This window comes from Toxotes jaculatrix, chromosome 19 (assembly GCF_017976425.1).
Source record: "Toxotes jaculatrix isolate fToxJac2 chromosome 19, fToxJac2.pri, whole genome shotgun sequence".
In the NCBI taxonomy this organism is placed as follows: domain Eukaryota; kingdom Metazoa; phylum Chordata; class Actinopteri; family Toxotidae; genus Toxotes; species Toxotes jaculatrix.
In genome coordinates this window covers 7,181,243-7,200,732 of record NC_054412.1, presented here as the reverse complement: position 1 = coordinate 7,200,732, position 19,490 = coordinate 7,181,243, and the positions used below count along the sequence as shown (strand labels likewise).

Here is a 19,490-nt window from a genome sequence, read left to right as displayed (position 1 = left end):
ACCAAAAGTTGTTTTTGTTTTGTTTTTTTTAAAGGTGTTTTAAATTAGCTTAACCTTAACCTGCTTCAACAGTATACTGCAAACACACCTTACTGATGGGCGGGGTTTTGGCAGCTCTCCAGAGGCTCGGGGTTCAATCACATCACCTGCGGAGGTCTGTGTGACGGGGACACGTACACGGTACACCAGCTCACCGGCAACATGACATTATACGTGACAGCGTCTTTACTTTTAGCTTTGGGATTAATACATCCAATCAATATGTCGGTAAGTGATATTAAACATAATTTTTAACAGTGTTGACGTGATGTACGTCTCGGTGCTCACCTTTCTCACTTCCTGATACTTGCTATCTGTTGTGTTACTGTGCGAAGGTGATTGCGATCAAGAAATGTAAGGGTGTGTTGTTTTTTCTTTCTTTCTTTTTTTTTTTTTTTACGATTGTTTATTGGGGCTTGAGTTTTGTTTAAAATTTGCAACCATTATTAGTTTTTAGGAGCCTGGCCTTTTATCTCTCATTAGAATTAATGACCGTAACAAGTGATTGTTTTCCATCAGTTTAAGACAAAACACTGTATGCAGGGAACTGAAGACGTGAAAGTCGGTGTTTTCCTGCAGAAGATAACACATTTCCCATTTTGTGGATTTTATTCGTCCTTCTCCTTTTAAAGCTTTTGGAAATTGCATTTCTGTTTTTATAGATTTTTATTGTTTCCACCCTTAGATATCTTTCATTATCGCCCTGTTAGCAGCAGTGCAAGTATTCGGTTATTAACTGAGGTCAAAGTAGAATAACCATAATAAAAAAATATACTCCATCATCTCCATCAAGTCTGTATTCGAAATTTTGCATCAAGTATAAAAATAAAAGCGTTACCAGTTTTAGTTCACAAGTACTCATTGTGCAGAATGGCCACTGCTCTCTCTTTTTATTATTATTAATCCATGTGACAGTAGACTTTCACTCTGAAAATTTACACTTACTGTTCTCCTATAGCTGTTCAGACTCTGAAACTGTAACAGCAATAGCTCACGTGAGATAAGCTTTTCCATATGTATTGTTCTTTCTGCTGTATTAAAAGTTTCAAGTCCAAATTTCCAACAAAACATTGTGTTTTTAACACCTTCGCTGCTTTGTCAAACGGGTGGGGTGAGATAATTGTTTAAGCCATATTTTACTCATGACTATTTATTGTTGATAACAGTGTGATCATGCGTCATTTTGGGTTTGTCCTCCACGGTGCATTTTTAGGATTGTGTCACCTCAGAGGGACTTTGTATCTAGGGCATGACTCATTTATTGGAAACACTCTGAAGGGAAGTACCTTCATAAGCTTCCTTCACCTCTTTGTTTTCATATGTCTAACTATAGGGCAGGAAAGGGCACAGCTGTGCGGTTTTGCAGTAGTCACTTCTTAATTTGAATATCCCCTCTCATTTTCTCCATGACATCAGTTTGCCCTTCCTAAAGACTTGGAGGGATCAGGGTATGACCTGGACAGTTCTGGCTCCGGTTCAGGGGATTGGCCAGAACAAGGTAATGCTTGGCACCATGTTTAATGACTATGAAATTGTTGATTTACAGAACATATATCATGATCCACTTTACACAGTATTTATTGTTTAGCTCATTCATATTTCCAGAATTACCTGCAATGAATGACTCATGCTCTCTGTTTGTTGTCTCACCGGGTGAAATAACAAGGGCGGACCTTTGATGTTACACACTGGCCTGCAAAAGACACTGAATCATATGTTATTATGGCAAACAGCAAGAGCTTCTTGGAGAACAAACAAATCTTTGCAGGTACTTTGCAGTATTCTCCACTAAATTTGACAAAGCTGAATTTTGATTTTTACTTAGTAATTTGTTTTTGCAGGTGTCATTGCAGGAGGAATAACAGGAGTGATACTGGCTACAATGCTGGCAGGAATATTAATCTACCACTGGCACAACAAAGATCATGGAGGATACAGTCAGGGCCAGCAGACACACAGGGAAGAAACCATTTAACTGTCCATACTTTTGAAAAACTGTCTCACCAGTCCCGATGACTCTAGCAGGCCAATTTTCCTACCTTCAGGTGCTACTGTAAATTTATTCTTTCCTCAGATTTTTTTTTGGGGGGGGGGGGGGGGGGGAGCATGGAGGCTGGATGGGGAAAGACACCTATTCCTTAATCTAATGCAGCTGTATTTGTTTATTGCTTATTTATTTATTGAGATGATAAAATCTGAAGACTTGTTTTAGTTTTATGACTTTCCTGTTGTGAATCTTAAGATGAAGCTTTGAAGTTGCTTTATTTTTACCCAGGGCCATAGTACTGTAGCTACCGTTGAGGACACTAAAGCTATGTCCTCTGTATTTTCAGGGATGTGATGTTCTGCTACTTTGTGTACTGTTTTTTTTTTTTTTTTTTGTGGAAATCAGATGCTGGGAACAGTCTGCCAGGATAATGATAAGTAATTTAACTGAATTTGAACTGAAATTCTACAGTTTATGCCTCAGCTCCATTGTGTCAGATCCTGTGGCCTAACTAATGACCATTACAAAAAGGGCTTTATGTGAATACTTGGCAAATTATTTATCAATCAGCATTTTTGCTACATTTTCATTTAAAATAAAAAAGTCCTAGAGTCACTTTTTTTATAGTGAAAAAAGAACTGTTGACATCCCCTGGCTTTCAAGGGATGTAAGACTTGAAAGGCGGGATGCAGGACTAAAGAAGGACTAGTATTTCTGTAGTCCTGACTACAACCCTGGTTTTACTTAAAATATTTGACCCCTTTGTGTTAAACAGGGAAACCTCAGCTTAATAAGTCATGAGATATGAATGAAGAATCTAGGGGAAAGTCATTTGTGTGGTGTATATTAATTACAATGATTAAAGACAATCAGCTGCTACAATGTTAACATGTTATGTTGCCTATGTACTGTACGTTTAAATAATTTTTACTATTTTTGTATTGTATTGTATAATTGATAATAAATTAACTTTATAACAATGTTTTCCTCAATGTCTTTTATGTTTTATATGCAAATATTGTTTGTACATGTACAGTATATATTAGTATGTATCTATTAGGTAGTAATCATTTGCATTAGGTAACTTGATTAACTACAAAGCTATTTTGTGAAATGCACCACGATGAACATGGTGCCCTGAAGCTCTCAGAGGATCTGGGATGCAAAAAGCACGTTTGTTTCACAGTGTCATGTGTATGTGACACAGTGAGAAAATATGTATTGTTATTCATAATTGACATAATAGGTTATCAGCCTATCAACAAAGACCAGTCAGGAGGAGAGAGGTGAGTTCATTGTTATTATTGAATCGAGAAGTGTTTATTAAAGTAGCCCCAACATGCTTGTACCTTGACATCTCTTCCTGGTTTCACTGGTTTCACCTCCTGTCAGTCAAAGCTAAGCCTGGTCCCCGCCCCTTCCTGCCCGTCAGAGCGTTTGTTTTTATCCGCGGTGTCGCGCAGCTCGTCGAGGGGAAGTGGTGGGCGTTTCTGCGTGTTCGTTCGCTAAGTGTTGATGCCAAGAAACTTTATTTTTTTCGCGTCCGCGACCAGCAGCTCTCCCGATGTTTCTCCCTACGCTTGTGGAGGACATGCACCATTTTAAGCCCAGTCGAGACAGACTGTACACCACCAGGTGTTGTGGATGTTGCCATGTCCGGACAGGGACCATCATCCTGGGAACGTGGTACATGGTAGGTAAAATGGTTGATGGGGGTTAGCACGCTAATGTAAGCTAGCACCGCCAATCACTTGCGTTAAGTTCGCTAAAGTAGACAGTTATATAATGAATAACAACCAGACAGCGTTAACATCTTCTATAAATGCATTATGATTATTATGAGATATTCCAGTATTAGCTAAATGCTACTTTTGACTATTTTGAAATTATTATATGCCGAGTTAGCGGTAACGGAACGCTAGCGTTAGCAATAGCCTGTTAACGTTCCGTGTTTGGATAGATGCTTCTGTGTCTCACAACCTTGCGGTTACAGAACTGTTAACAGACCATTGTTATTTATCACCTTCCAGTCAGATGGATTCTGAAAGTAAAATGTAACGTTTATATAACTATGCGTGACATTTGGCGTAGATAGCATGTTAGCTAGTCGACCCCGGGCTGACGTTGCTGAAGTGACGGTTGACGGTTGTCAAATCATAATAGACATGTAAACATGTATGTCTATGAGCAGAACGCAGATTTAAATCATATTCCTGTTCACTTAACCCTGTGAGACCTGAACTATGAAAGAATGGTCAGAAAATTCTAATTTTTCAAATATGAACTCTTTATTTGTCCCTTTGACAAAATGTAAAAAAAAAAAATTAAAAAAAAAAAATTCTAAGTATATTTTTTGTTTGTATCACACATGTCAAAACATTTAGAAAAGTGAGGAGTGTCTACCAGGAGTCAGTATACGAGCATAAGAGTTCATCTAAAAGGGTTAAATGCAAAGTTTATGCTTGATGGTGATGCAATGAGTCCCAGAAATGTGGGTATCATATATGATACGTACGGGCTCACAGGGTTAACCTAGATAATGATTTCAGGTTAAATTGGGGAACTGTATTTCATAGGCAGGCTGAAGCATCTGATTGTAAGCTGTCGTTGTCCTAAGCACATTTTGTTCCTGCAGCTCTCTGGACCCACAGCTGGATTAATCCCCTTCTCGTTTCCCCATATCTCATAACAGATGTTTCTGCTTTTTGTTGGGTTTCCAAATCCTCTTTTGAGGTGTTTTGGGGTTTTTGTTTTGTTTTTGTTTTTTTTGCCAACCGGGCAGTATTTGACACATACAAAACACGTGAGCCATGTTCCCCTATTTCTTCTAAAAATTACAGTTTTTACGGTGATAATAGAAACTCTCCAGTTTGTTTACAGCTAACACCGACCAGATAAACAACAGCTAAAGGACCAGGCTGCTACATTTTGCAGAGGCTGGTGATTTGGTACACAGTGCCAGCTATTGTAACGGATGAATAGTGATTAACTGGAGATCTTTTCTTCTGTGCTCAAGCTCTGGTTTGCTGGTGTGGAGGAGAAAAAAAAGCCTCAATGGATTGAAAACAAATCATTTTATATCTTTAAATAATAGTTAGACAAGCTGCAATTTAAATGCAACCATGGGAATTTCCTAAAGCTTAATATTATTAGGCAGACTTACTTTACTCTTGTTTACAGTCATGATAAGGAACAGTCATCAAAAAAATATCTCTGTCAGGAGAGCCTTAAGCCTTATGGAGTAGGTGTAAAATAAATAAATAAATTTGCTGTGCCAAGTGTAACTGGCACTCAACAGGTCTTAATCTCACACCATTTATGTTGTCTGCTTGGAAGAGATGAATTCAGTTTAAAACATATTCCACCCCATATTTTGAAAATGTCAGTCATGTAAAGAATACACAAGTTTTGGTTAATGTGCTAAGACACGAAAAACTACTTCTAGAGACGCTTTTTTTTTTCAATCTATTTCCTCCTTCCTCTCCTCAGGTAGTCAACCTGTTGATGGGCATCCTGCTGACTGTAGCTGTGACCCACCCGGAGAACGTGCCAACCATCGACTTGCAATATGAGGTCATCGACCATTACTTTGCCTCCAACAGGATGTCTGGTAAGTTGTGAAATATGCTTAGGAATTGCTGTAAGGGCTCATAAACTGCATTGTAAAGACAATTACATTTTATTCACTTTATCAGTCATTTACACCAGAGCTGCAACAAACAAATCCACAGAAGACTTTTTTTTTTTTAAGCGTAAATGCCAAAATTCCCCGAATGCTGCTTCTCCAGTGTGATTGTTTGTTGCTTTTCTGTTGTATGTTCATTGTAAATTGAATATCTTGGTGTTTTGGACTGTTGGTTGGGCAATTCAGTACATTAGATGTTATCAGTAGAGGCGCTGGAAGAACAGACGCTATATTCTGATATAGAACAAACAGTTTAATTGAATAATGGAGAAAATAGTCTGCAGATTACTCGATAATTAAAGTAATTGTTAGTTGCAGCCTTAATTTAATCAAACACAGCTCATTCTGTTGGGCCTTTGAATTCCACTGTGTCCTGATGATATACATCAATGAATGTATATTTTCTTCAATTGATTTTTCAGTGTGTATCTGCTTTTTACTAACCAACAGGCTGCTGTTAAGCTGACTTTAAACATGTGATTCATCTTCCACAGGGAGCACAACAACTCCCCACTGACTGCTAAAGAAAACAACTCATGGGGACAACAATATACTGCTGTGTTGTTTACGTGCCATTTGAAAATGTTATTGGCATGGTTCCAGTGGTGTTGTTCCTTCTTCAAGGATTTAAGTTTGTCCTAGGTGTTTGTATTTGTATGTGCCAAGGCAGGACTGGCAGGACTGTGAGGTTCCCTTCTTTCTAGCTGCTGGCTGCTCTGTTGGTTGGCTTGATGAAGGCCTCTTCTTTTTTCTGAAACAATACTTCAGCTGGATAGGAGGGGAAACAACTGCGGTGGGTTGACCTTCCTGCATCAGGCACATGCCAGCACACAGGGCTGTGGAGGGAGTCCACAGCCTGCAGAGACAATGTTAGAATTCAGACTGGTTCGGTTATCTCTAGTCATGACTATTAATCTAGCTTTATCAGGCTGCAGTCATTTTATTCCACAGTCAAGGTCATGTTCAAAAGTTGTTTAACTGATAAGGATGATATGTGAAAATGGACTTCAGCTTGGTGTGCAAAATATTCTCCAGTTGCAACATCTCCAGTGTGAAGATTTTCTACCTGTTCCACCAATTTTTTTATTTTATTCTATTTTTTTTTTTAGCATATGTGAAAATTGTTTTCAGTAGCCTAGAGATGAACTCTAGACAGTCTTCTGACAGGTTCATGCGTTGATGTATAAGTTGTTCTGCTTGAGCTACTGAATAACAGAGAATTGTGTCTAGACTGCATTGCTGTAGTAGCCCTCTCACGAGCATCATCTCTGGTGCAACAGGCAGAACAGTTTGAGGAAGTGAGAGACTGAGTGATGGAGGGAAAAGAGGATATGAGAGGCAGGTCTTTTAATTATCTCTGAGTTTCTTTGCGGTGGAGAAGGAGAGGATTAATGCTCCCCAGAGTGGGCCTTCAAAGCAGAGTTAGCATGAAAGAAAAAAACCCTCGAGACTGTTGACTTACACTGTATGCAAATCACAGCTGCCTTGTTGGCAAATATCTACTCATCCACAATCACTATATATTTACTTTAAGGCTGAGGCTCTAATACTATTAAAATTAATCTTTATCCTCATTTGGTAATTTTATTTGTTTCCTTTTTGTCTCATACAGAAAATGCCTGTGTTGGATTTGCCATCTCTCTCCTGATGCTAACTATCAGTGCCATGATGGTGTATGGAGCTATTACTGTAAGTGTGCACAGTAGATATGGTGCCTTTTTTTTTTTTTTTGTCTCGGCTCCTTATGCAAATATGTAATCCAAAATAAGCATGCATAAAGGAGCCTTGCTTTCACGATGTATAATAATAGCACCAGAGTTAAGTAAGTAAGACGGAACAGGAAAAACCAAACCACCCTCCTCTGTGTTTGTTTGTTTTGTTTTGTTTTTTTAACCACAGAACATTTTAGCTGAATGTTTAGAAGAACCCTGTTGCAGTGGGCGTGTAGCACACACTGCTATGTTCTCACTGCTTGTCATCTTTACCTCACAGGCCTGCCTGATGGCATCAAGACTGACAGGTTTGATAGCCTTTTGACGTGGACCTGCGTTAAGCTGCTAGTTGTGCAGTAGTTGACTGCACAGTTAAAATATGATAAGCATCTGCCGGCCGGGTACACTGTGTGTTCATGCCGGTTATTTATGCTTTAGCTGTGCAAGTACATGCTCCCAGACAAATATAGCAGATACCCCTCAGTATAGTGTGGCAGTGCAGAGCCGCTGTTGGTATAGCATCCTGAATTACCCCTCAATGTTTGAACCATGTGTACGCTGTGGTCTTGGTAGGAAAAAAAAATCTCCCAGAATGCCTGTAGAATTTCTTGTGAAGTGACAAAAGAACCAGTTTGCTGATTTTCAGCCTTCTCTATGTATTTGTTACAGTTTGGCTGATATACACATTTTTCAATGTCGGCTCTCCCTGTTTCTGTGGGGAAGCTGTTTTTCATTTACCCCAAACCACATCTGAAGGTGCAGTCACAGCCTCAGCAGGAGGAAAAAGATGTTTTTAATCGAGGAAAACTTGGATAAGATGTTTAAACAAAGAAAACTACGTTTAGATTTTTATACTTGGTATACAAATGAAAAGTATTTCTCGCAGCTCAGGATGTGAGTTCATTCTCAGCTGTAGGATTTGTAGATGTTAAAAAATCCTACCCACACGTATGAATGTTCATTTAAGACAAATATGTAGAGATAAGGTTGGGAAAAAAAATGCAACATGGTTCTTTTTAGGTCAAGTCAAATTTCCCCAGCTGTTGAGTGATTGTTCTCCACCTGTTTCTTCTTTCTTCAGCATCGTGATGGATGGCTCATCCCATTTTTCTGTTACCAGCTGTTTGACTTTGCTCTGAGCTGCCTGGTGGCCATCAGCTCTCTCACCTACCTACCCAGGATCAAGGACTACCTGGACCAGCTGGTCAGTCCCAGCAGCCCACAGTCTGTGAAGCCCTCTGATTGACACTGCCTGTTCAGATTACAGTACTTTAAAATTCCCAGATCTGTGTTTGTTAAATATAGAACTTTTCTGTTACAACAGCCCCAAGTCCCCATGGACATCATGAAGTTTTTTGGCAGCGTTGATGGTGATGTGACATGAATAAGTGTAACAAGGTTTTATTGATTAACTGATGTTAGCTTTTCTTTTTCTCCTCAGCCGGATTTCCCGTACAAGGATAACCTCCTCTCTCTGGACTCCAGCTGCCTGCTGCTCTTTGTGCTGGTCTTCTTTGCCTTCCTCATCATCCTCAAGGTGAATCTATTAGGTTATTACATGTTGTGGTTTAGCAAATTTAAGGATTGAAGTTGTTTACTGATGATTTAATAACTCACTAAAAATCCAAACCGCTCTCTGCTTTGCAGGCTTACTTGATCAACTGTGTGTGGAACTGCTACAAGTACATCAACAACAGGAACATGCCAGAAATTGCTGTGTACCCTGCCTTTGAGACCCCTCCCCAAGTATGAAAGCTTCTTAAGAAGCCCTCTGATTGACCATTACAATCTTTATGAGTAGCGTTTACTGTCACGAAAACACACTCGACACAGATGCAGAAATATGTAATGATGAAGTGAAGCCAGTAGGTGGCATGCTGTCCACAATCTGACAGCTTGAAAACCCAGAAGGGGAAAGTCACTGAATAAGGTTTATAAGAGATTCATTGTTTCCATCTTTGGAAAGATGTTCAAATGTTTCACACAGTTCCCTCACATCAAAAAGTTATGTTTTACTGCTGTTTACACTAAGAGTCATGTTGTTGAGTAAAAACAGAATCATTATTGAAATTATTTACATTATTTTTTGGTTTATAAAATGGCAGAAAATTGTGAAAAAATGTCTCATCACAGTTTCCCAAAACCCAAGTTGACATATTTAAATAAAAATGATTAAATATTCAGCTTAATGTCATATAAATATAAGATACCACTAATCATTTATCAGAATTGTTGCTAATTGCTTTTCTTTCAATTCGCTAATAATTTCTGCTCTGTTCAGGATGTGCTGAGGTAAAGTGAGAAACTGGAAACGATTCGAACACATAGTGTTCCTGCATCATATCTTAAAATAATTACAGTGACAACACAAAGCAACAGCAACAATGCTTTTACATAAACAGCACAAAAACTTGTTGGTGTGGGTTTTTTTTCCTGCAGAGTGTGACCCTAAACAACCTTGTTTTTTCTTTCTTCTCTAGTACATCCTGCCCACTTACGAGATGGCAATGAAGATGCCAGAGAAGGAGCCACCCCCCCCTTACATGCCCGCTTAAGCACCAGCACCAGTTGTTGCCAAAACACACACTTGCACACACATATATGCACACACACCCATCATATGCATTCCTACATTCCCCCACTAACCCTTTCTGAACACCATTACGCCCTTATCCCCTCCCCTGACCCTGCTGTGTATGTGTAAGGCCACTGAAGACGCTTTGTTCCCTACCCGCTGTATTTCTATAGAGTGTCCACAGAGGTGTGAGAGGAGAGAGGTGGGAGAGATTGAAATCTGTGTGGAGTAAATGAATGTATGTGATGATTTGAAAAGCAATGGAAGCTACCAGCCCATTTTTCCCTCTGGCCTTTTTTTATGTCTTAGTAAAAGGGATATATGTGAAAATTAAATTGCTTGAAATGCTTTCATCAATCCAGCACCATCCTATCTATAGATTGATATATGAAGTGTAAAAAAAAATATTATGACAATCCACTTATTATAGCTCTTATTGTTGAATTGTGTTACTTTTTCCTTAATTATTAATATGTAGACTATTCCATCTCGGTCTTGAATGGAGTCTGTAGCCGTTTTTTGTCTGTTATTTATTTAGCTTGGCTGTGGTTCGGTTCACCCTGACATTTTCATCACTCACTGCTGCCCTGATGTGTTAGCAAAGCTAGTGAATAGTTTTCCAGCTGAGTCTGAAAGAGAAGGAGAGGGAGAGAGAGCGGAACAGCAGCGGGCACTGATGGTGCAACGTTTTCTCTGCTTCTTTCTCACCTGCCGTCTGGAGCAAACAGCTAGTCTTGTGAACATTAGTAGTTGCATGCTTATCAGCCACCCACCCCACCCCCATTACTTTACTGGTAATATGATTTTATCCTAGTGGAAATACATTTGACTTCAATAAACATTTCAGAACATTTATATCTCCATTTGACTCTTTTGTCCGTGTCAAACATGCTGAACTAAACTCTTATTTCTAAAGTCCAGGCTATAACCCTGATCACAATAAGAAAATTGGCTTTGCAGGGAAAAAAGGAGGCAGTAGTTGAAAGGGGGAAAGCATTTACAATCTGGATGTGTTATAATGCTCCCCCAGGTTATTTGAGTTCTTTTATATACCTTCCCCTACATACCGTCGTTTACCATGGCCTGCAGGTCATGTCCCACCTTTGGATTGGGCAGACAGTTTGACGTGTTGCACTGAGGACTCATATGTGGAGGCGGTCAGACCCCCGCTGAGCTGAGCAGGACCCTCAGAGACAGAGAGCAGACAACGGACAGACCACCGGAGGACTCTGCATGCAGATATGAAGTCTTCACTCTGGAGCCTCTTGTACTGCGCTTCCCTGCTGCTGTCTGATGTACTGGGCACATATCACCTCGGTGCAGGAGATCCTCAGCTTATTGCTGCACAAAGCTATGCTCAAACCAGAAATAATGGTCGACCACCACTCAGGACCCTGAATCCATCAAGTAAGTCTTTACTGAAGCCTCTAAAATACTTTCCTGAAGGGCTGTTTCAGTTGGTGCTTTTTAGTACTGGTGGAAGAACTTAAGTGAAATTAGCAATACGACTGTAAAAACACCAGTGGCGGAAAGTAACAAAGTACATTTACTAATGTATTGTACTTAGGTCTAAGTATTAGTAATTTTCTTGAGTTTTTCTGTTTTGTTGAACTCATTACTTCTTCTCCACTACATTTCATAGAGAAATGTCTAACTTTTAAATCTGCTGATTTCATTTGACAGAATTCCTGGTTCTTTTTCAAATGAATCTCTAACTTGGAAATGATTATCATAACTTTAAACATTATCATGCATTGCTAAAAATTATACTATAGGAGGTGGCTTTCTAGACACTTTATACTTGTTAAAGTCTCTTGTCAACAGTTATAATTTGTTTACATAAAATAATGCAAATTGTTTTGTAATGCAAGTCGATTACACTTAGTTACTTTTGGATGTTACAAGGAAAATATTAAATGCTGGTAAGACCAGATATTTCCTCTTTCAATAATGTAATCTAACCAACAGTGTAACAACAAAATTTTATACTTTTCTCAAGCTCAACATGCATGAAATCTTAAATTCTTAACTGGAGGTTTCACAAGCACTATACAGTACAATTGAAACCACCCATGTGGCTGAACGTACACTCATGCTTTAACTAATCATTTGTCTGTGCTCCCAAGAAAGCAAAAGTGAATGTTGTAAATTTCACAACAACTTTCTACCCAGTGTCAACTTACACAGCTTTCCTGTTCACCATCTTCCAACCTACTAATGTTCTCTATCACTTTTCCTTTCTGGTGGCCCTGTAGTTCACAGAAGTGATTACACGTATAGAGGAGGGTATCACTACCACTACCAGCCACCAAGGATCCCTCCGCCGGTAGTGTATCGACCTATTCCTCTGTCTCCACCAGTGACTTACCACAGACCCTCACTACCCATACCGCCCTATCAACACAGGCACACAGGGCCGGTGGCACCACAAATGCACCACGTATACAAAGGTCTATCTCCACCTGTAGCTTACCATCCACATCAAAGAGTCAAAGGCCCATTTCCTTACAAATTAAAAGGTCCATGTCCAACAAAGTCAGACCCCACAGTACCAACACCTGTCGTACACCTTCCTACCGTCATCCCAACGCTACCAGAGCCAACACTGCCGCCAACCCTGCCAGCAACTACGGTGGCACCATTGACAACCATCATGCCGGTGGTGGTGACCACAGTGCCGCCAGCGGAGACCACCGCTCCTGTGACGCTACCGGTCAGTACCCAAAGCGGCTTCATCACCACCATCAGTCCTGTGGAGACAGGTAGAACATTACCAGCCAGGTTTGCTTCCCAACACAAAACAATAATGCTCCTTAATGCTTTACAGGTCAGATGTTTTTGTTTTATGTTTAAGTGACAGAAACCTGAGAAATACACAAATTCTCTGTCATGCTGATCATTAGATGAGAAGATTGATACCGCTCACATGGCTGTCCATTAAATGTATTTACTGCCACCAGGTGGTTAGCTTAGCTTAGCTTAGCGTAAAGAATGGAAGCAGGGGGAAATTGCTAGCCTGGCTCTGTTGGAAGGTCAGCCGTCTTTTACGGTCCAATATTTCACACTTCATCTGGAAATCTTGTTTTTATACCGAGCCACGGGTGTGTTTTGTAGGGGATAGAGCCAAGCTAGCTGTTTCCGTCTGTTTACAGTCTTTATGCTAAACTAAGCTAAGCTAAGCTAATTGTTGGGCGTAGCTCCATTTTTACTGTACAGACATGTGAACGGTATCAATATACTCCTCCTGTCCTCCTTCAGAAAGTCTCAGCAAGAGAGTGAATATTTTCCAAAATGTTGAACCATTCCCTTGAAGCAGATATTAATTAATTTTTTGACATGTTTTAGTAGAAGGAGACAAAAGACCAAAAGAAGTTGCCATTTTTCATGTCAGAGAAAATCTGAGATGTTGACAGCAGCTACACAGGCCACTATGAAACCTGGTATTTGAAGTGTAACTAAACTGATTTTGTTTTTTATTTATAAGAGCAGAGTCAGTGATTTAGTTACAATCTAAAGATATGTAGCTTGGTATACTGTATATCTAAGTGACTACAGGCAGGGCTCCTAACACTGTCTCCATCTTTAGGCGTAACCTCACTTTTTATGTGTGGGCATCAAGCATCCTTTTCATTCAGGGAAATGAGATGAAAGGATAATGTCAATGAGACATCTCTAATGGACTGTTGAGGCACTGAAATGATGCATAGTATATCTTATGGCATACTATATCATTTCACCTGAACCCTTCATTTTACCACTACAGTGATGCACAAAAAATGTCCTTTTGTTTCCATGGGAACGTGTGTTGTGCATCCCAAAGTCATCTGTTTTTGATAATTAACTGGATCTCTCTCATTGTGAAAGCTTAAATGTTTCTGCCTGAATGATGAACTGGGTTTTGAGTATTAAATGGACTTAATCCTGCCATGGTTTGGTTGATCACCAGAGACAGACTCTCAGTGCAGGAGCCGTCCCCTGGACCTGGTCTTCATCATCGACAGCTCTCGCAGCGTTCGTCCAGGTGAGTTTGAGAAGGTTAAGATCTTCCTGGCTGACATGGTCGACACTCTGGACGTGGGCTCAGATGCCACCAGAGTGGCTGTGGTCAACTACGCCAGCACGGTCAAGATCGAGTTCCTGCTCAAAGACCACTTCAACAAACCCGATATGAAGAAAGCCATCTCCCGCATCGAGCCCTTGGCGGCTGGCACCATGACTGGCCTCGCCATCAAAACCGCAGTAAATGAAGCCTTCACCGAGCAATCTGGAGCCCGACCTCGCTCTAGGAAGATCTCCAAGGTGGCCATCATTGTGACAGATGGGAGACCTCAAGACCAGGTGGAGGAAGTGTCTGCTGCAGCCCGGGCCTCAGGCATCGAGATCTACGCTGTCGGGGTTGACCGCGCAGACATGCGTTCACTGCAGCTGATGGCCAGCATCCCTCTGGACGACCACGTCTTCTACGTGGAGACATACGGCGTTATTGAGAAGCTCACCTCCAAGTTCAGGGAGACCCTGTGCGGTAGGACAAAGGGAGGGACCTTTTCCCACCATTAACCCTGGTTCTAGTTCCTCAGTAAGGGGCACCTACAGTCTTCAGGGGGTTTGTTTCAGTTTGTGGATCATTTACAGTGTTTTTGGTGAATCATAAACTTTGAAATCAGCAGATGCTCTCAACCCCCACATGGACTGCAGATGTCGGCACTAGAACCTGCTTGTAGCTGCAAAGTTAAACCCATGTAAAGTCTTGGGGCCATGAAGCCCTAAACTTTCAGCTTCCTTTTTTAAAAAGCAGAAAATGTACATGGTGATTATCAGTAATCTGTTTTGCAATCAAAGCATCCCTAAGGATTGCTTTGAATTTACTCGTTGAAATGATTTTAATGTACAGCAGAACCTCACTTTTTCAAATCACTCAGGTGTAGAAAGCATTCAGATTAATACGTCTAAATACGGTTGTGTAGGTTGACTATATCCTTGCATGAAAAGTCTGCACACAAAGTGATTAAAAAAAGCACCTTTGTTGCAGCTGAAATTATTTTAACTGCAATTTCAAAAAGAAATTTTCAGTAGCTTTATACAATTTGCTGATGTGACTATTTAAAATGATTTTTAGTTACTGATATGCAGATTGTGGTACACTGGGATTTCAAAGATTTGGACAAATGAGATTCTGCTGTGAACTTGACATTTTTCCATGTCACTGTCTGATGTTTGTCTTGTCCCCCCTCGTTTATAAAATCATGTGTCCATGTGCTGTAAATGTCATAACTGTTGTACTTCAGGGTTCTGTGATTTTACCTGTGTTGTCCAACACACAATGAACCTAAGATCTTCCAATGACCTTGGCTGAGATGGGGTGAAGGTGTATGAATGGATCAAGTGACATGTGGTCAAGTACAAACGCTTTAGAAAAACTTGCAAATATTACTTTTTTCCAGGTCATACAAACAAAAACAAAAGAAATATCACACAAAGATTTATTTTAATTCTATTTGTCAGCATGTGTCCTCCATTAGAAACATATACAGAGAACCATCAACTGTTTTTGTGGGGTTTTGCAGTCTGCAGAGTTACCTACTGAATACTAGCACATGAAACTGTTCCCATGCTGCTATCTTGACACCGCCGTCCCTTAATCCCGGCTTATTCTAGGTCTGGACCCCTGTGCCATGGGACATGACTGCGAACACATTTGTGTCAACAGCAATGCCTCCTACTACTGCAAGTGCCGGAATGGTTATATCTTGAATGCGGACAAGAAAACATGTTCCCTGAAACGTAAGAACATACTGTATAGCTTCCTGCCGTAAATATGACTTTTTGCTGTGATGCTAATTCAGCCTAAGAGTTGAACGTGTATGTGTAAAGCTTTAAGAGCATTTTGTTTGGCTTCTAAGCAGTGCTTCACAACATCACAACCAACTGGTGCATGACCCCTAATTCTGTTATTCACTGTTGACTGTAGCATTTGTTGGACAATTATCGGGTAATATTATAGAATTTGTTTTCACTGCAATTGCATTTTTGTTGTGGCAAAATGGCAATGGTAAGTTAATAGTGTAGATTATTTTCTGTAAATGTGTTTGTATTCGTTTCAGCTTTGGTTTGTTCTTGAGCAGCTGCCTAGTTGGAAAAAGTCGAGTGGGTGGTATTTGTGTGTGCTTTTTCACTCTCTGCATGGTCTGTTACACTGATGTGAAATTTGCTTTCTCCTGGCGAAGAGGTGAAGGTGGAGGTGGTGGAGGATCCCTGTAAATGTGAAGCCAGACTGGCTTTCCAGAAGCAGACGCAGGCAGCCATCCAGCAGCTCACAGCCAAGCATATCCTTTCTGTTGTTTCAGATGGAAGACACTTTATTATAAACAGTCTCTGCAGCACATTGACACACTGAGCTGACAGACGGTTATTTCTACCTGCTGGTATTGTTATTGGAATAGAATTTAACAGTGTGTCTTATATATTTTTAAGAGAGCAACATGTTTTCATCCTTTAGTTGTCCCATTAAATGTCTTTGCAAATGAGTTTCCTTGACTGACTTCACTAGCTGATGTGTCTGGGAGAATAGAGCGTCTGGAAAACATGGTGGGCCGTGCTTAAGGCAGGACACAGTGGTACGTGTTGACAGATTGGTAATAAAAAAAACACCCCACCCACCTCACAGTTTGACCTCTTATTTGTTTACTTTCTGCAGAGACAGCTAACTGGCTTGTCTCCTGTCAGCAGCAGAGCCATGGACTACTGCAACACAGACATCTGCTTCCTGTCGACCATCACTACTGCTTGGATTTCAGCCCCCGATCAAGTGAAGCTGTGATTCATAAACCAACGTCCGTCAATTTACTGACTGGTGTGGACTTTTAAGCAACAATATCTACAGTTGATCTGGGATTTTTATGAACACTGAATGCAATGTTATAAAACTGCTGTAAAAGCTACTTATATTATTTTCTTTTTACACCAATATGAAAATGGTGTGATGTTAAGTACCTAAAGAAAATAAGTATTACTGTCATTGTTTCTCCCGTACTGTATAATGTATGTTTTGTGTTCTGCTTGTACAAAGTTACATATTGTATATAGTAGTTATTTGTGAAAAGGTATCATTAGATTAATCGTAGTGATTATATTCTAACAGAAAAATGACTTCATGCCCTGAAGCAGTCAAAAAACAAAAAGTTTCTTACATTAAGTATTTTTGCATATTTTTTCATCATATACTCTCTGTTACAAAAAATATATACAAATGTGTTTGTGAATGCTATGAGATGACATGTAGTGTTTGCTAAGATCTATAAATATAATAGAACAGACAAATTGCAGAATAAAATAATCGTACAATAGTTTGTTGCAACCTTTTTTGTCTTTATAATCTCTTGAGATTAATACCAGCAATATTATGTGTGAAATTGGCTGGATGACTTGTATGCATCATTTCTTGTGAATCCATTGTGCCGATATGCTCTAACAAGCAATATAAACAATGTTTGACTCATGATAAACTCATTTTGAACCCATCATTTTGTGTTAAGACGAGTTTGAATCATTCAAGTCAAATTCCCCAATAAATTCTCTTCCATAAGGAACTGATTATCATGATAAATCCGACATTGTACAAAACCTTGAGATGCAATTAAATTGCAGTCGAGCTCACTGAAGATCAGCTTTCAGTAGGTACTATAAATCATTTGAGAGAACTGACATGTTGCTCTGAAATATGTTTCTGTAGATACAAAAGAAGTATTGTATCAGTCTTGTATAACTACATTTCTGTCGCATATATTTCTGTGTCAACATAGAAAGGTAAATATGATGGTACAGCTCTGACATTTCTATTAACAATGTGCTATAATTCACTCTAACCTCTCAAAAACAGTCAAACCACTTTGATATCCTGGGTCAGGGGAAAATCACTTCCTAATCTCTCACCCTTTTAATTCAGAAATACACCTTCAGTGAAAAAGAATATAAAATAAAGCTGGATTCAAATGTAAAGTGGCAACGCTGAGCTGTTAATTTGGCTTACCTGAGCTGCTAAGTTAATTATTTCAACAACTTTCCTACACAAACCATCTTATTTTGTGCCCTGTTATCACCATCACTTTTCTTTTACAGCCTTGGCCAAAAAAACAACAGACAGGGGTCATCATGTTTCCTCTGGAATGAGTTGACTTATTTGCCTGAAACAGCACTGACAACAGAGCTTCTCTGTCTGCGATGTCTCTGTGAGGCAGAGAGTCAACACGCCAACGTTTACCTCTAGTCTGGTTTGGATCCCCTCCCTCCTTCCTCTAACCTGGCAGCTGTTTTATGTTTGTTTGCTATTTCAGAGGCTTTCATGGTTACCACACACACAGGCGGTCAGAGAGGTGAGCCCACCAGTGTTTCAGTGGAAGAAGATGAATGGGACTCGCACACCTCCGAGAAGTGGAAAAGACACATAAAGTTTGGTGCAATGTGTCCCTGTTAACGAGGTTAAAGGAAGAGAAGCTGAGGAGAAACAGTGTCTCAAAAATTGTTTGAGTGAGTTGGTGTTTTGTTTTATTCATATATGGCAAATTTAAATTTTTGTTTTCTTTTTTTTGTTGTTCTCCAGTATTCTTATAATGAACATTTTCCTCGGAAGGTGCAGTTTGCAACTCCATCTACTGATGAAGACACATAGAGAAGCATTGAGACATTGTGAGACTGGTGAAAGGTGAACTGTCATGATAAGTGCAATGCTGTCAGTGAGGAAGATGGGTGATGGATGTCCGTCCTGGTTCTGCCAGACCAAAGTGGACTTTGATACTTTGTGCTAATTCTCTCGGCAAACAGCAACATTTAGAGCACCAGAAAAAGAGCACCAGCTTTGAGGCTACTGAACATAACAATCTTTGCTTCATGTGTACATGTTGTCCCTGCCAAAATAAACTTTCAGTTTTACATTTATCCAAATCTTAAAAAAACATGTGATGATTAATGAAAGTGGAACCAGGTCATATTCGAAATGTTTACTTCTTTTTGAAATGCAGGTTGTATGTTATTGCCATTTTCTCAGTAGTGTCAACAGCCAGTGGACCCCATCCTCTTTCTCTGGGTCAAAATGGTCCCCGTTTCATCTGTTTCAACTCGTCTACACAGTCTGGAGATAAATGGGCCGCAAAAAGGGAAGTGCACAGCTCCTCTGACCTCTGCTTCCTCAAGGTGTCAGTTTTCACCAGGATAGTTGACTTCTTCACCTGGGAGATCGTCTGAGAATTTCTCACCAGTTTGCTTATGGGTTGGCCTCCTTGTTATGTGTTTACTGCAGCAAGTGTCCATACTGTCTTGCAACCGGTGTGACAGATGTTAGAGTCTGTGATGGTTTCAGCTTTTTTCTCTCAGATGAAAATCCTCTCCATCTTTGCATTATCGAGACAATAACAATAAGAATTAGAGTAAAATAAAATAAAATAGACACAGAAATAAAACATAAGTAGGAAAATACACATACACATGGAATAAAAGAAG

General features: G+C 39.9%; 3 protein-coding genes across 3 annotated transcripts; all 3 read left to right on the top strand.

Annotated features, from left to right (window-relative positions):
* Nucleotides 1–129: 129 nt before the first annotated feature.
* Nucleotides 130–3,000, top strand: LOC121199662 (syndecan-1-like). The gene is made up of 4 exons (XM_041064541.1): nt 130–267; nt 1,456–1,537; nt 1,706–1,807; nt 1,881–3,000. Exons 1-4 carry the CDS (start codon nt 202–204, stop codon nt 2,012–2,014), a joined length of 384 nt encoding a protein of 127 aa, XP_040920475.1. The 5' UTR covers nt 130–201; the 3' UTR covers nt 2,015–3,000.
* A 475-nt stretch (nt 3,001–3,475) lies between these two features.
* Nucleotides 3,476–10,849, top strand: laptm4a (lysosomal protein transmembrane 4 alpha). Its single transcript, XM_041064771.1, has 7 exons — nt 3,476–3,719; nt 5,516–5,636; nt 7,324–7,400; nt 8,505–8,627; nt 8,865–8,960; nt 9,071–9,169; nt 9,904–10,849. Exons 1-7 carry the CDS (start codon nt 3,591–3,593, stop codon nt 9,976–9,978), a joined length of 720 nt encoding a protein of 239 aa, XP_040920705.1. The 5' UTR covers nt 3,476–3,590; the 3' UTR covers nt 9,979–10,849.
* A 390-nt stretch (nt 10,850–11,239) lies between these two features.
* matn3a (matrilin 3a) lies at nt 11,240–16,897 on the top strand. The gene is made up of 6 exons (XM_041064768.1): nt 11,240–11,405; nt 13,945–14,520; nt 15,654–15,779; nt 16,223–16,321; nt 16,543–16,612; nt 16,725–16,897. Exons 1-5 carry the CDS (start codon nt 11,240–11,242, stop codon nt 16,596–16,598), a joined length of 1,023 nt encoding a protein of 340 aa, XP_040920702.1. The 3' UTR covers nt 16,599–16,612; nt 16,725–16,897.
* The last annotated feature ends 2,593 nt before the right edge of the window (nt 16,898–19,490 follow it).

Coding starts and splice junctions, on each gene's coding strand:
- LOC121199662 (XM_041064541.1), top strand. CDS start 202: ATGACATTATACGTGACAGCGTCTTTACTTTTAGCTTTGGGATTAATA. Junction 268..1,455: donor TACATCCAATCAATATGTCG/GTAAGTGATATT, acceptor CCATGACATCAG/TTTGCCCTTCCTAAAGACTT. Junction 1,808..1,880: donor GAACAAACAAATCTTTGCAG/GTACTTTGCAGT, acceptor TTGTTTTTGCAG/GTGTCATTGCAGGAGGAATA.
- laptm4a (XM_041064771.1), top strand. CDS start 3,591: ATGTTTCTCCCTACGCTTGTGGAGGACATGCACCATTTTAAGCCCAGT. Junction 7,401..8,504: donor TGGTGTATGGAGCTATTACT/GTAAGTGTGCAC, acceptor TTCTTTCTTCAG/CATCGTGATGGATGGCTCAT. Junction 8,628..8,864: donor AGGACTACCTGGACCAGCTG/GTCAGTCCCAGC, acceptor TTTTCTCCTCAG/CCGGATTTCCCGTACAAGGA.
- matn3a (XM_041064768.1), top strand. CDS start 11,240: ATGAAGTCTTCACTCTGGAGCCTCTTGTACTGCGCTTCCCTGCTGCTG. Junction 14,521..15,653: donor GTTCAGGGAGACCCTGTGCG/GTAGGACAAAGG, acceptor GGCTTATTCTAG/GTCTGGACCCCTGTGCCATG. Junction 16,322..16,542: donor CCAGCAGCTCACAGCCAAGC/ATATCCTTTCTG, acceptor GACTGACTTCAC/TAGCTGATGTGTCTGGGAGA.